At 64.5% G+C, this 16,689-nt stretch overlaps 1 protein-coding gene across 1 annotated transcript in view; it reads left to right on the forward strand.

The window, feature by feature from the left end:
• The window catches only part of PPP1R16A (protein phosphatase 1 regulatory subunit 16A), a 103,780-nt gene that overhangs the window by 66,336 nt on the left and 20,755 nt on the right, over positions 1 to 16,689 (forward strand). Inside the window, exons 3-4 of the mRNA XM_075580868.1 lie at positions 2,700 to 2,845; positions 3,831 to 4,076. Of these exons, the coding sequence (XP_075436983.1) occupies positions 2,700 to 2,845; positions 3,831 to 4,076 (392 nt within the window). The remainder of the gene's footprint in view (positions 1 to 2,699; positions 2,846 to 3,830; positions 4,077 to 16,689) is intronic.

A 16,689-nucleotide genomic window follows, 5' to 3' on the forward strand; every position in this document is an offset into this window, starting at 1 on the left:
GCCATTAATTCCATGGCTCTCCCCAAGCTGTCCAACCACCTCCAGCTCGGACATCTTCCCGACCATCACGAGGCCGTAACAAATGTAGGGCGTTACAGTGGGATTTACACTGGACTGCTTGCCACCAGAGAGGTACAATATGACCCTTACCTGCTTCCCCTAACATCCCCCTCCTCATTAACCCCTTCCTAGCCCCCCCCCAGGCCAAAAAAGTGTGGGTGGGAGAACTCCGGCTTTGTCATGCTGCCCCTCCTCCTAATTATATGGGGCATCCTATAATGAAGACAGTGGGGGTAGCGGAGCACCACAAAACTTGGTAGCGAGGCGTGAATCGAGATGAAAGACGTTTTAATGAACCAAAAAACATCACAGCGGCAGGCACCGGAGCCCCTAACGCGTTTCACACCGAAGTGCGTCGTCAAGGGGTGACTAGGGCTTGCAGCTTCTTCCCCTCAATACTTTATAGGTTTTTCTTCTCCCCCTGAATGGTGAGGTCCAGTTTAAACGACGAGTCACAGAGACTTTGTACCCCCTTATCTGGCGGACACATTGTTGCCGCACGTCAATTATCTCATCGGATGCCGGTTTCCCGCTGTGACGGGAGGGGGTATCCAGGCCACATAATAACGGTCAAGCCAGTTTGGTTACCTCTGCTCTGTGTATAAGGGTCCAAGAGAGTTAGCTCTTGGGCCCAGTAACACTGTATTATTGCATTGAACTGTGTTTGCAAAATGTAATAAAAACAATTTTTTCGTGGGTTTTCCCTTTCCGGGCACGCAATCAAGCAGGGATTGCTAGTGGGTGAGTTTCAAGGGGGGGGTTTGCGGAGGAACCGTTGACAGAATGTGCCTAGGAGGTTGGGGTTCGGAGTTACCGGTTCCCCAAAAATGTACCTGGGAGTCATGCCTGATTCTCGGACACCTGTTGGCACATTGTCCCGGCAATACTTCCCCTTGAAAACGCAAGCGCGACTCACCACTAGGGTACCCTGCTTCAGCACAGCCCAGAAAGGAGAATGAGGCGCAGGGATAAACATGTATTCCTGTAGCTGAGGGAATCCCTAGGTTAAGGGGGGTACCCCAGCTAGTGCCAAGGTGACCCACAACCAGTATAGGGTAGGCTAAATCCTCCACATGTTAATAAACACACAAACCCAGCAAGCTCAAAGAGACCCCCAAGCCCACCACATAATATATATATACAGTATGTATGTAAGTGACCAAAAGGAGTGCTCTGAGCGTGGCCACACATATACAACAGGGAAGGCCAAAGCTACTGCCAATGGGACAAAAACACACAGCGAAATACCTATATATTCTCTTGAAAAAGGGTCATTTAGTTAAACCCTTTGGCAAAAGTGTTATAAGTCTGCGAGCCACATCAAGGCATGACCACTAGCAGGTCCTAACACTGGTCATCCACATCAAGGCATGACCACTAGCAGGTCCTAACACTGGTCATCCACATCAAGGCATGACCACTAGCAGGTCCTAACACTGGTCATCCACATCAAGGCATGACCACTAGCAGGTCCTAACACTGGTCATCCACATCAAGGCATGACCACTAGCAGGTCCTAACACTGGTCATCCACATCAAGGCATGACCACTAGCAGGTCCTAACACTGGTCATCCACATCAAGGCATAACCACTAGCAGGTCCTAACACTGCTCATCCACATCAAAGCATGACCACTAGCAGGTCCTAACACTGGTCATCCACATCAAGGCATGACCACTAGCAGGTCCTAACACTGGTCATCCACATCAAGGCATGACCACTAGCAGGTCCTAACACTGGTCATCCACATCAAGGCATGACCACTAGCAGGTCCTAACACTGGTCATCCACATCAAGGCATGACCACTAGCAGGTCCTAACACTGGTCATCCACATCAAGGCATGACCACTAGCAGGTCCTAACACTGGTCATCCACATCAAGGCATGACCACTAGCAGGTCCTAACACTGGTCATCCACATCAAGGCATAACCACTAGCAGGTCCTAACACTGCTCATCCACATCAAAGCATGACCACTAGCAGGTCCTAACACTGGTCATCCACATCAAGGCATGACCACTAGCAGGTCCTAACACTGGTCATCCACATCAAGGCATGACCACTAGCAGGTCCTAACACTGGTCATCCACATCAAGGCATGACCACTAGCAGGTCCTAACACTGGTCATCCACATCAAGGCATGACCACTAGCAGGTCCTAACACTGGTCATGCCTTAATGTGGCTCGCAGGCTTATAACGCTTTGGCCAAAGGGTTTAACTAAAAGACCCTGTTTCAAGAGATACATAGGGCTTTTGCTGAGTATTTTTGTCACATTGGATGTAGGATTGGGCTTTTTTTGTCTTTTGTTAATTCCTCCACATGACAGAAAGGAGAGGATTTAATATTTAATAGGGGGCGCGGAGAATGGGGAGCCAAGTACTTCGGATCTGAAGTCCATTTCTGTTTTCATGCCCTCTTAAGTAATCTTTGGTATGTAGGGGGAGAAGGAAGGAACAGGCAGGTTCTCCCAGAGTCAGATCCTTGGCTCTACTATTACCCCCAAAAAGGATGGGGTACGTTTTGTGTGACTACATATGTAACATTGTTGCCCAACATTAATAACCTGTCCCTGTTATAAAGCAGAATGTAACATTCCTAGAAGATTGACCCGCCCGGCTCTGCTCTCCCCGCAGTGTTGCATCGATGACTATGAGGAGGTAGTCCAGATGTTGCTTGATGCAGGAGCGGATGTGAACGCCTGTGACAGTGAGCTGTGGACACCCCTCCATGCTGCGGCCACCTGTGGACACCTACACCTTGTGGAACTGCTCATCAAACAGTAAGGGGCCTGCAGACAATGCCATTTTGGGTCGGGAGTCAGGGACATGATGTGGGAAGTCTGGGGGACAAGCACTATAGATTGTGTCCCTGCTGTCTGGTTCACTGTGTCACCCAGCTATGGAATGGACAAGCTCAACAGTCGCAGGTTCCTCCTATCTATGTCACCTTGTGGTTGGGGGCACAGACTCGATGGACCACTGGTGACCGTGAAGTGGAAGGGACAGACTGCATGGGCCATGACATCGTTATATCTGTGGGCGTTATCCATTCATCTGCAATAGTGCAGATCGGGGCACTATCGCAGCTCATTTCTCATTGAAGTCAACAGGAGTTTGTGCGTGGTAGCGCCACGATCGTAACGATCGCAACTGAATGAATAAGACTATTTGTGGCCGTGCCACCTGGCAGAGGGACAGACTTGGATGGGTCATTGGTCACCATGACTCTCTGGGTCAGCGATCTCCTCTCTCTGTATCACTGTTACCCGGAGGGACTGTCTCAATAAGCAGTTGTTCCTTATGTCAGTGTCACTGTCACCTTGGGTTAAGTAAGACTGAGTAAACGAGGAGATTGTTTTGTGTGTACCACCATTGGGAAGGGACAGATTATACGGGTCCTTCTGCCGGTGTCGCCGTCGCACTGCTCTGGGAGGACACAGTATATGGGCAGTGGTTAAACGGCTTTAAAAGATGCAGTCCTGTGCCGAATGTATAAAAGACCTCTAGGGACGATAAGAGCAAAGCTTGTGAGCCGTGTCCGAGATGGACTCGAGCATTATGTTTTGCTGTAGGTAATAAGAACGGGGGAGAGTCCTCCTGAAATCCCCCAGAAGTAGAGGTGCTCGGGCTGATAAAATAAAAGTCGGGGTACCCTAGTGGCCATCGGTTCCTTCAGTCACTGTGCCCCTGCTCCGGGAGAGACCGGCTCATTGGGTCATTGTATCCTCTGTCCGCACTGACCTGCTCCTGACCTCTGCTCCCCAGCGGTGCCAACCTCCTGGCGGTGAACTCGGATGGGAATATGCCCTATGACCTTTGTGAGGACGATGTCACACTCGATCACATAGAGACAGCCATGGCTGAGCAGGGTGAGTGTGAGCACAGACTCTCTCTCTTACTCTGCCTCCCTCAATGGCTGAGCACAGTGAGTGTGAGCACACTATCTCTCGCTCTACCTTCCTCTATGGGTGAGTGTGAACACAGACACTATTACTCTGCCTCCATCTATGGGTAAGTGTGAGCACACACACTATTACTCTCCCTCTATGGGGGAGTGTGAGCACACACTCACTCTGTCTCCCTCTGGCTGAGCACAGTGAGTGTGAGCACACTCTATCTCTCGCTCTACCTTCCTCGATGGGTGAGTGTGAGCACACACACTCTATTACTCTGCCTCCATCCAAGGGTGAGTGTGAGCACAGACTCTTGCTCTGCATCCCTCTATGGCTGTGCACACACTCTCTTAAGCTGCACTCTCTTAACCCTCCCCGCTCCGCTCCGCACTGCCCCGTACTGCCACGCCCTGTACTGACCCGCCTCGTACCGCTCCTCACTGCCCCGTACCGCCACACCCTGTACTGACCCGCTCCGCACTGCCCCGTACCGCCACACCCTGTACTGACCCGCTCCGCACTGCCCCGTACCGCCACGCCCTGTACTGACCCCGCTCCGTACTGCCCCGTACCGCCACGCTCTGTACTGACCCCGCTCCGCACTGCTCCGTACCGCCACACCCAGTACTGACCCGCTCCGTACTGCCCCGTACCGCCACGCCCTGTACTGACCCGCTCCGTACTGCCCCGTACCGCCACGCCCTGTACTGACCCGCTCCGCACTGCCCCGTACCGCCAAACCCTGTACTGACCCGCTCCGCACTGCCCCGTACCGCCACACCCTGTACTGACCCCGCTCCGCACTGCCCCGTACCGCCACGCCCTGTACTAACCCCGCTCCGCACTGCCCCGTACCGCCATACCCTGTACTGACCCCGCTCCGTACTGCCCCGTACCGCCACACCCTGTACTGACCCCGCTCCGCACTGCCCCGTACCGCCACGCCCTGTACTGACCGGCTCCACACTGCCCTGTACCGCCACGCCCTGTACTGACCCGCTCCGCACTGCCCCGTACCTCCACACCCTGTACTGACCCGCTCCGCACTGCCCCGTACCTCCACACCCTGTACTGACCCCGCTCTGCACTGCCCCGTACCTCCACACCCTGTACTGACCCCGCTCTGCACTGCCCCGTACCGCCACGCCCTGTACTGACCCGCTCCGCACTGCCCCGTACCGCCACACCCTGTACTGACCCGCTCCGCACTGCTCCGTACCGCCACGCCCTGTACTGACCCCGCTCCGCACTGCCCCGTACCTCCACGCCCTGTACTGACCCGCTCCGCACTGCCCCGTACCTCCACACCCTGTACTGACCCGCTCCGCACTGCCCCGTACCTCCACGCCCTGTACTGACCCGCTCCGCACTGCCCCGTACCGCCACACCCTGTACTGACCCGCTCCGCACTGCCCCGTACCGCCACGCCCTGTACTGACCCGCTCCGCACTGCCCCGTACCGCCACGCCCTGTACTGACCCGCTCCGCACTGCCCCGTACCGCCACACCCTGTACTGACCCGCTCCGCACTGCCCCGTACCGCCACGCCCTGTACTGACCCGCTCCGCACTGCCCCGTACCGCCACACCCTGTACTGACCCGCTCCGTACTGCCCCGTACCGCCACGCCCTGTACTGACCCCGCTCCTCACTGCCCCGTACCTCCACACCCTGTACTGACCCGCTCCGTACTGCCCCGTACCGCCACGCCCTGTACTGACCCCGCTCCGCACTGCCCCGTACCGCCACGCCCTGTACTGACCCCGCTCCGCACTGCCCCGTACCGCCACGCCCTGTACTGACCCGCTCCGTACTGCCCCGTACCGCCACACCCTGTACTGACCCGCTCCGTACTGCCCCGTACCGCCACGCCCTGTACTGACCCGCTCCGCACTGCCCCGTACCGCCACGCCCTGTACTGACCCCGCTCCACACTGCCCCGTACCGCCACACCCTGTACTGACCCCGCTCCGTACTGCCCCGTACCGCCACGCCCTGTACTGACCCGCTCCGCACTGCCCCGTACCGCCACGCCCTGTACTGACCCGCTCCGCACTGCCCCGTACCGCCACACCCTGTACTGACCCGCTCCGCACTGCCCCGTACCGCCACGCCCTGTACTGACCCGCTCCTCACTGCCCCGTACCGCCACACCCTGTACTGACCCCGCTCCGCACTGCCCCGTACCGCCACGCTCTGTACTGACCCGCTCCGTACTGCCCCGTACCGCCACACCCTGTACTGACCCGCTCCGTACTGCCCCGTACCGCCACGCCCTGTACTGACCCCGCTCCGCACTGCCCCGTACCGCCACACCCTGTACTGACCCGCTCCGCACTGCTCCGCACTGCCCCGTACTGCCACACCCTGTACTGACCCCGCTCCGTACTGCCCCGTACTGCCACACCCTGTACTGACCCCGCTCCGTACTGCCCCGTACCGCCACGCCCTGTACTGACCCGCTCCGCACTGCCCCGTACCGCCACACCCTGTACTGACCCGCTCCGTACTGCCCCGTACCGCCACACCCTGTACTGACCGGCTCCTCACTGCCCCGTACCGCCACACCCTGTACTGACCCGCTCCGCACTGCCCCGTACCGCCACGCCCTGTACTGACCCCGCTCCGTACTGCCCCGTACCGCCACGCCCTGTACTGACCCGCTCCGCACTGCCCCGTACCGCCACACCCTGTACTGACCCGCTCCGCACTGCCCCGTACCGCCACACCCTGTACTGACCCGCCCCACACTGCCCCGTACCGCCACGCCCTGTACTGACCCGCTCCTCACTGCCCCGTACCGCCACACCCTGTACTGACCCGCTCCACACTGCCCCGTACCGCCACACCCTGTACTGACCCCGCTCCGTACTGCCCCGTACCGCCACGCCCTGTACTGACCCGCTCCGTACTGCCCCGTACCGCCACGCCCTGTACTGACCCCGCTCCGTACTGCCCCGTACCGCCACGCCCTGTACTGACCCGCTCCGCACTGCCCCGTACCGCCACGCCCTGTACTGACCCGCTCCGCACTGCCCCGTACCGCCACACCCTGTACTGACCCCGCTCCGTACTGCCCCGTACCGCCACGCCCTGTACTGACCCGCTCCGCACTGCCCCGTACCGCCACGCCCTGTACTGACCCGCTCCGCACTGCCCCGTACCGCCACACCCTGTACTGACCCCGCTCCGTACTGCCCCGTACCGCCACGCCCTGTACTGACCCGCTCCCCACTGCCCCGTACTGCCACGCCCTGTACTGACCCGCTCCCCACTGCCCCGTACCGCCACGCCCTGTACTGACCCGCTCCGCACTGCCCCGTACCGCCACACCCTGTACTGACCCGCTCCGTACTGCCCCGTACCGCCACGCCCTGTACTGACCCCGCTCCGTACTGCCCAGTACCGCCACGCCCTGTACTGACCCCGCTCCGTACTGCCCCGTACCGCCACACCCTGTACTGACCCCGCTCCGCACTGCCCCGTACCGCCACACCCTGTACTGACCCCGCTCCGCACTGCCCCGTACCGCCACGCCCTGTACTGACCCGCTCCGTACTGCCCCGTACCGCCACACCCTGTACTGACCCCGCTCCGTACTGCCCCGTACCGCCACGCCCTGTACTGACCCGCTCCGTACTGCCCCGTACCGCCACACCCTGTACTGACCCGCTCCGTACTGCTCCGTACTGCCCCGTACCGCCACACCCTGTACTGACCCCGCTCCGTACTGCCCCGTACCGCCACGCCCTGTACTGACCCGCTCCGTACTGCCCCGTACCGCCACACCCTGTACTGACCCGCTCTGCACTGCCCCGTACCACCACACCCTGTACTGACCCCGCTCCTCACTGCCCCGTACCGCCACACCCTGTACTGACCCCGCTCCGCACTGCCCCGTACCGCCACGCCCTGTACTGACCCCGCTCCGCACTGCCTTGTACCGCCACACCCTGTACTGACCCGCTCTGCACTGCCCCGTACCGCCACACCCTGTACTGACCCGCTCCGTACTGCCCCGTACCGCCACACCCTGTACTGACCCCGCTCCTCACTGCCCCGTACCGCCACACCCTGTACTGACCCCGCTCCGCACTGCCCCGTACCGCCACGCCCTGTACTGACCCCGCTCCGCACTGCCTTGTACCGCCACACCCTGTACTGACCCCGCTCCTCACTGCCCCGTACCGCCACGCCCTGTACTGACCCGCTCTGCACTGCCCCGTACCGCCACACCCTGTACTGACCCGCTCCGTACTGCCCCGTACCGCCACACCCTGTACTGACCCCGCTCCGTACTGCCCCGTACCGCCACGCCCTGTACTGACCCTGCTCCGTACTGCTCCGTACCGCCACGCCCTGTACTGACCCGCTCCGCACTGCCCCGTACCGCCACACCCTGTACTGACCCGCTCCGCACTGCCCCGTACCTCCACGCCCTGTACTGACCCGCTCCGTACTGCCCCGTACCGCCACACCCTGTACTGACCCGCTCCGCACTGCCCCGTACCGCCACGCTCTGTACTGACCCGCTCCGCACTGCCCCGTACCGCCACGCCCTGTACTGACCCCGCTCCGTACTGCCCCGTACCGCCACACCCTGTACTGACCCGCTCCGTACTGCCCGTACCGCCACGCCCTGTACTGACCCCGCTCCGTACTGCCCCGTACCGCCACGCCCTGTACTGACCCCGCTCCGCACTGCCCCGTACCGCCACACCCTGTACTGACCCGCTCCGTACTGCCCCGTACCGCCACACCCTGTACTGACCCCGCTCCGCACTGCCCCGTACCGCCACGCCCTGTACTGACCCCGCTCCTCACTGCCCCGTACCGCCACGCCCTGTACTGACCCGCTCCGTACTGCCCCGTACCGCCACGCCCTGTACTGACCCCGCTCCGTACTGCCCCGTACCGCCACGCCCTGTACTGACCGGCTCCTCACTGCCCCGTACCGCCACACCCTGTACTGACCCCGCTCCGTACTGCCCCGTACCGCCACACCCTGTACTGACCCCGCTCCCCACTGCCCCGTACCGCCACACCCTGTACTGACCCCGCTCCGTACTGCCCCGTACCGCCACACCCTGTACTGACCCCGCTCCCCACTGCCCCGTACCGCCACACCCTGTACTGACCCCGCTCCGTACTGCCCCGTACCGCCACACCCTGTACTGACCCCGCTCCCCACTGCCCCGTACCGCCACACCCTGTACTGACCCCGCTCCGTACTGCCCCGTACCGCCACGCCCTGTACTGACCCCGCTCCTCACTGCCCCGTACCGCCACGCCCTGTACTGACCCCGCTCCGCACTGCCCCGTACCACCACACCCTGTACTGACCCGCTCCGTACTGCCCCGTACCGCCACGCCCTGTACTGACCCCGCTCCGCACTGCTCCGTACCGCCACGCTCTGTACTGACCCGCTCCGCACTGCCCCGTACCGCCACGCCCTGTACTGACCCGCTCCGCACTGCCCCGTACCGCCACGCCCTGTACTGACCCCGCTCCGTACTGCCCCGTACCGCCACACCCTGTACTGACCCGCTCCGTACTGCCCCGTACCGCCACACCCTGTACTGACCCGCTCTGCACTGCCCCGTACCACCACACCCTGTACTGACCCCGCTCCTCACTGCCCCGTACCGCCACACCCTGTACTGACCCCGCTCCGCACTGCCCCGTACCGCCACGCCCTGTACTGACCCTGCTCCGCACTGCCTTGTACCGCCACACCCTGTACTGACCCGCTCTGCACTGCCCCGTACCGCCACACCCTGTACTGACCCGCTCCGTACTGCCCCGTACCGCCACACCCTGTACTGACCCCGCTCCTCACTGCCCCGTACCGCCACACCCTGTACTGACCCCGCTCCGCACTGCCCCGTACCGCCACGCCCTGTACTGACCCCGCTCCGCACTGCCTTGTACCGCCACACCCTGTACTGACCCGCTCTGCACTGCCCCGTACCGCCACACCCTGTACTGACCCGCTCCGTACTGCCCCGTACCGCCACACCCTGTACTGACCCCGCTCCGTACTGCCCCGTACCGCCACGCCCTGTACTGACCCTGCTCCGTACTGCTCCGTACCGCCACGCCCTGTACTGACCCGCTCCGCACTGCCCCGTACCGCCACACCCTGTACTGACCCGCTCCGCACTGCCCCGTACCTCCACGCCCTGTACTGACCCGCTCCGTACTGCCCCGTACCGCCACACCCTGTACTGACCCGCTCCGTACTGCCCCGTACCGCCACGCCCTGTACTGACCCGCTCCGCACTGCCCCGTACCGCCACGCCCTGTACTGACCCCGCTCCGCACTGCTCCGTACCGCCACACCCTGTACTGACCCCGCTCCCCACTGCCCCGTACCGCCACGCCCTGTACTGACCCCGCTCCGCACTGCCCCGTACCGCCAAGCCCTGTACTGACCCCGCTCCGTACTTCCCCGTACCGCCACACCCTGTACTGACCCGCTCCGCACTGCCCCGTACCGCCACGCTCTGTACTGACCCGCTCCGCACTGCCCCGTACCGCCACGCCCTGTACTGACCCCGCTCCGTACTGCCCCGTACCGCCACACCCTGTACTGACCCGCTCCGTACTGCCCGTACCGCCACGCCCTGTACTGACCCCGCTCCGTACTGCCCCGTACCGCCACGCCCTGTACTGACCCCGCTCCGCACTGCCCCGTACCGCCACACCCTGTACTGACCCGCTCCGTACTGCCCCGTACCGCCACACCCTGTACTGACCCCGCTCCGCACTGCCCCGTACCGCCACGCCCTGTACTGACCCCGCTCCTCACTGCCCCGTACCGCCACGCCCTGTACTGACCCGCTCCGTACTGCCCCGTACCGCCACGCCCTGTACTGACCCCGCTCCGTACTGCCCCGTACCGCCACGCCCTGTACTGACCGGCTCCTCACTGCCCCGTACCGCCACACCCTGTACTGACCCCGCTCCGTACTGCCCCGTACCGCCACACCCTGTACTGACCCCGCTCCCCACTGCCCCGTACCGCCACACCCTGTACTGACCCCGCTCCGTACTGCCCCGTACCGCCACACCCTGTACTGACCCCGCTCCCCACTGCCCCGTACCGCCACACCCTGTACTGACCCCGCTCCGTACTGCCCCGTACCGCCACACCCTGTACTGACCCCGCTCCCCACTGCCCCGTACCGCCACACCCTGTACTGACCCCGCTCCGTACTGCCCCGTACCGCCACGCCCTGTACTGACCCCGCTCCTCACTGCCCCGTACCGCCACACCCTGTACTGACCCCGCTCCGTACTGCCCCGTACCGCCACGCCCTGTACTGACCCGCTCCTCACTGCCCCGTACCGCCACACCCTGTACTGACCCCGCTCCGTACTGCCCCGTACCGCCACACCCTGTACTGACCCCGCTCCGCACTGCCCCGTACCACCACGCCCTGTACTGACCCCGCTCCGTACTGCCCCGTACCGCCACGCCCTGTACTGACCCGCTACGCACTGCCCCGTACCGCCACTCCCTGTACTGACCCGCTCCGTACTGCCCCGTACCGCCACACCCTGTACTGACCCCGCTCCGTACTGCCCCGTACCGCCACGCCCTGTACTGACCCGCTCCGCACTGCCCCGTACCGCCACTCCCTGTACTGACCCGCTCCGTACTGCCCCGTACCGCCACGCCCTGTACTGACCCGCTCCGCACTGCCCCGTACCGCCACGCCCTGTACTGCCCCGCTCCGCACTGCCCCGTACCGCCACGCCCTGTACTGACCCCGCTCTGCACTGCCCCGTACCGCCACACCCTGTACTGACCCAGCTCCGTACTGCCCCGTACCGCCACACCCTGTACTGACCCCGCTCCGCACTGACCCGTACCGCCACGCCCTGTACTGACCCGCTCCGTACTGCCCCGTACCGCCACACCCTGTACTGACCCGCTCCTCACTGCCCCGTACCGCCACACCCTGTACTGACCCCGCTCCGTACTGCCCCGTACCGCCACGCCCTGTACTGACCCGCTCCGTACTGCCCCGTACCGCCACGCCCTGTACTGACCCGCTCCGTACTGCCCCGTACCGCCACACCCTGTACTGACCCCGCTCCGTACTGCCCCGTACCGCCACGCCCTGTACTGACCCGCTCCGTACTGCCCCGTACCGCCACACCCTGTACTGACCCCGCTCCGTACTGCCCCGTACCGCCACGCCCTGTACTGACCCGCTCCGTACTGCCCCGTACCGCCACACCCTGTACTGACCCCGCTCCGTACTGCCCCGTACCGCCACGCCCTGTACTGACCCGCTCCGTACTGCCCCGTACCGCCACGCCCTGTACTGACCCCGCTCCGCACTGCCCCGTACCACCACGCCCTGTACTGACCCGCTCCGTACTGCCCCGTACCGCCACACCCTGTACTGACCCGCTCCGCACTGCTCCGTACTGCCACACCCTGTACTGACCCGCTCCGCACTGCTCCGTACCGCCACGCCCTGTACTGACCCGCTCCGCACTGCCCCGTACCGCCACGCCCTGTACTGACCCCGCTCCGTACTGCCCCGTACCGCCACGCCCTGTACTGACCCGCTCCGTACTGCCCCGTACCGCCACACCCTGTACTGACCCGCTCCGCACTGCTCCGTACTGCCACACCCTGTACTGACCCGCTCCGCACTGCCCCGTACCGCCACTCCCTGTACTGACCCGCTCCGTACTGCCCCGTACCGCCACGCCCTGTACTGACCCGCTCCGTACTGCCCCGTACCGCCACACCCTGTAGTGACCCGCTCCGCACTGCCCCGTACCGCCACACCCTGTACTGACCCGCTCCTCACTGCCCCGTACCGCCACGCCCTGTACTGACCCGCTCCGCACTGCCCCGTACTGCCACACCCTGTACTGACCCGCTCCGCACTGCTCCGTACCGCCACACCCTGTACTGACCCCGCTCCGTACTGCCCCGTACCGCCACACCCTGTACTGACCCCGCTCCGTACTGCCCCGTACCGCCACACCCTGTACTGACCCGCTCCGCACTGCCCCGTACCGCCACGCCCTGTACTGACCCGCTCCGTACTGCCCCGTACCGCCACGCCCTGTACTGACCCGCTCCGTACTGCCCCGTACCGCCACGCCCTGTACTGACCCGCTCCGTACTGCCCCGTACCTCCACACCCTGTACTGACCCGCTCCGTACTGCCCCGTACCGCCACACCCTGTACTGACCCCGCTCCACACTGCCCCGTACCGCCACGCCCTGTACTGACCCCGCTCCGTACTGCCCCGTACCGCCACGCTCTGTACTGACCCGCTCCTCACTGCCCCGTACTGCCACACCCTGTACTGACCCGCTCCGTACTACCCCGTACTGCCACACCCTGTACTGACCCCGCTCCGCACTGCCCCGTACCGCCACGCCCTGTACTGACCCGCTCCGTACTGCCCCGTACCGCCACGCCCTGTACTGACCCCGCTCCGCACTGCTCCGTACCGCCACGCTCTGTACTGACCCGCTCCGCACTGCCCCGTACCGCCACGCCCTGTACTGACCCGCTCCGCACTGCCCCGTACCGCCACGCCCTGTACTGACCCCGCTCCGTACTGCCCCGTACCGCCACACCCTGTACTGACCCGCTCCGCACTGCCCCGTACCTCCACACCCTGTACTGACCCGCTCCGCACTGCCCCGTACCGCCACACCCTGTACTGACCCCGCTCCGTACTGCCCCGTACCGCCACACCCTGTACTGACCCCGCTCCGTACTGCCCCGTACCGCCACGCCCTGTACTGACCCGCTCCGCACTGCCCCGTACCGCCACGCCCTGTACTGACCCCGCTCTGCACTGCCCCGTACCACCACGCCCTGTACTGACCCCGCTCCGTACTGCCCCGTACCGCCACGCCCTGTACTGACCCCGCTCCGTACTGCCCCGTACCGCCACGCCCTGTACTGACCCGCTCCGCACTGCCCCGTACCGCCACGCCCTGTACTGACCCCGCTCCGCACTGCCCCGTACCGCCACACCCTGTACTGACCCCGCTCCGTACTGCCCCGTACCGCCACACCCTGTACTGACCCCACTCCGTACTGCCCCGTACCGCCACACCCTGTACTGACCCCGCTCCGTACTGCCCCGTACCGCCACGCCCTGTACTGACCCCGCTCCGCACTGCTCCGTACCGCCACGCCCTGTACTGACCCCGCTCCGCACTGCCCCGTACCGCCACGCCCTGTACTGACCCCGCTCCGCACTGCCCCGTACCGCCACGCCCTGTACTGACCCCGCTCCGCACTGCCCCGTACCGCCACGCCCTGTACTGACCCCGCTCCGTACTGCCCCGTACCGCCACACCCTGTACTGACCCGCTCCGCACTGCCCCGTACCACCCCGCCCTGTACTGACCCCGCTCCGCACTGCCCCGTACCGCCACGCTCTATACTGACCCGCTCCGTACTGCCCCGTACCGCCACACCCTGTACTGACCCCGCTCCGTACTGCCCCGTACCGCCACGCCCTGTACTGACCCCGCTCCACACTGCCCCGTACCGCCACACCCTGTACTGACCCCGCTCCGTACTGCCCCGTACCGCCACACCCTGTACTGACCCGCTCCGTACTGCCCCGTACCGCCACGCCCTGTACTGACCCCGCTCCGTACTGCCCCGTACCGCCACGCCCTGTACTGACCCCGCTCCACACTGCCCCGTACCGCCACACCCTGTACTGACCCGCTCCGTACTGCCCCGTACTGCCACGCCCTGTACTGACCCCGCTCCGTACTGCCCCGTACCGCCACGCTCTGTACTGACCCCGCTCCGTACTGCCCCGTACCGCCACGCCCTGTACTGACCCCGCTCCTCACTGCCCCGTACCGCCACACCCTGTACTGACCCGCTCCGCACTGCCCCGTACCGCCACACCCTGTACTGACCCGCTCCTCACTGCCCCGTACCGCCACGCTCTGTTCTGACCCGCTCCGTACTGCCCCGTACCGCCACGCTCTGTACTGACCCGCTCCGTACTGCCCCGTACCTCCACACCCTGTACTGACCCGCTCCGTACTGCCCCGTACCGCCACGCCCTGTACTGACCCCGCTCCGTACTGCCCCGTACCGCCACGCCCTGTACTGACCCGCTCCGTACTGCCCCGTACCTCCACACCCTGTATTGACCCGCTCCGTACTGCCCCGTACCGCCACTCCCTGTACTGACCCGCTCCGCACTGCCCCGTACCGCCACGCCCTGTACTGACCCGCTCCGTACTGCCCCGTACCGCCACACCCTGTACTGACCCGCTCCGCACTGCCCCGTACCGCCACACCCTGTACTGACCCGCTCCGCACTGCCCCGTACCGCCACGCCCTGTACTGACCCGCTCCGTACTGCCCCGTACCGCCACACCCTGTACTGACCCCGCTCCGTACTGCCCCGTACCGCCACACCCTGTACTGACCCCGCTCCGCACTGCCCCGTACCGCCACGCCCTGTACTGACCCGCTCCGCACTGCCCCGTACCGCCACGCTCTGTACTGACCCCGCTCCGTACTGCCCCGTACCGCCACGCCCTGTACTGACCCCGCTCCGTACTGCCCCGTACCGCCACGCTCTGTACTGACCCCGCTCCGTACTGCCCCGTACCGCCACGCCCTGTACTGACCCGCTCCGTACTGCCCCGTACCGCCACGCTCTGTACTGACCCCGCTCCGTACTGCCCCGTACCGCCACGCCCTGTACTGACCCGCTCCGTACTGCCCCGTACCGCCACGCCCTGTACTGACCCGCTCCGCACAGCCCCGTACTGCCACACCCTGTACTGACCGGCTCCTCACTGCCCCGTACCGCCACGCCCTGTACTGACCCGCTCCTCACTGCCCCGTACCGCCACACCCTGTACTGACCCGCTCCGTACTGCCCCGTACCGCCACACCCTGTACTGACCCGCTCCGTACTGCCCCGTACCGCCACGCCCTGTACTGACCCGCTCCGTACTGCCCCGTACCGCCACACCCTGTACTGACCCCGCTCCGCACTGCCCCGTACCGCCACGCCCTGTACTGACCCCGCTCCGCACTGCCCCGTACCGCCACACCCTGTACTGACCCGCTCCTCACTGCCCCGTACCGCCACACCCTGTACTGACCCGCTCCGTACTGCCCCGTACCGCCACGCCCTGTACTGACCCGCTCCGTACTGCCCCGTACCGCCACACCCTGTACTGACCCCGCTCCGCACTGCCCCGTACCGCCACGCCCTGTACTGACCCCGCTCCGCACTGCCCCGTACCGCCACACCCTGTACTGACCCCGCTCCGTACTGCCCCGTACCGCCACGCCCTGTACTGACCCCGCTCCGTACTGCCCCGTACCGCCACGCCCTGTACTGACCCCGCTCCGCACTGCCCGTACCGCCACACCCTGTACTGACCCCGCTCCGCACTGCCCCGTACCGCCACGCCCTGTACTGACCCCGCTCCGTACTGCCCCGTACCGCCACACCCTGTACTGACCCCGCTCCGTACTGCCCCGTACCGCCACGCCCTGTACTGACCCCGCTCCGCACTGCCCCGTACCTCCACACCCTGTACTGACCCCGCTCCGCACTGCTCCCGTACCGCCACACCCTGTACTGACCCCGCTCCGTACTGCCCCGTACCGCCACACCCTGTACTGACCCCGCTCCGTACTGCCCCGTACCGCCACGCCCTGTACTGACCCCGCTCCGCACTGCCC

Source organism: Ascaphus truei, chromosome 2, assembly GCF_040206685.1.
Source record: "Ascaphus truei isolate aAscTru1 chromosome 2, aAscTru1.hap1, whole genome shotgun sequence".
Classification (NCBI taxonomy): domain Eukaryota; kingdom Metazoa; phylum Chordata; class Amphibia; order Anura; family Ascaphidae; genus Ascaphus; species Ascaphus truei.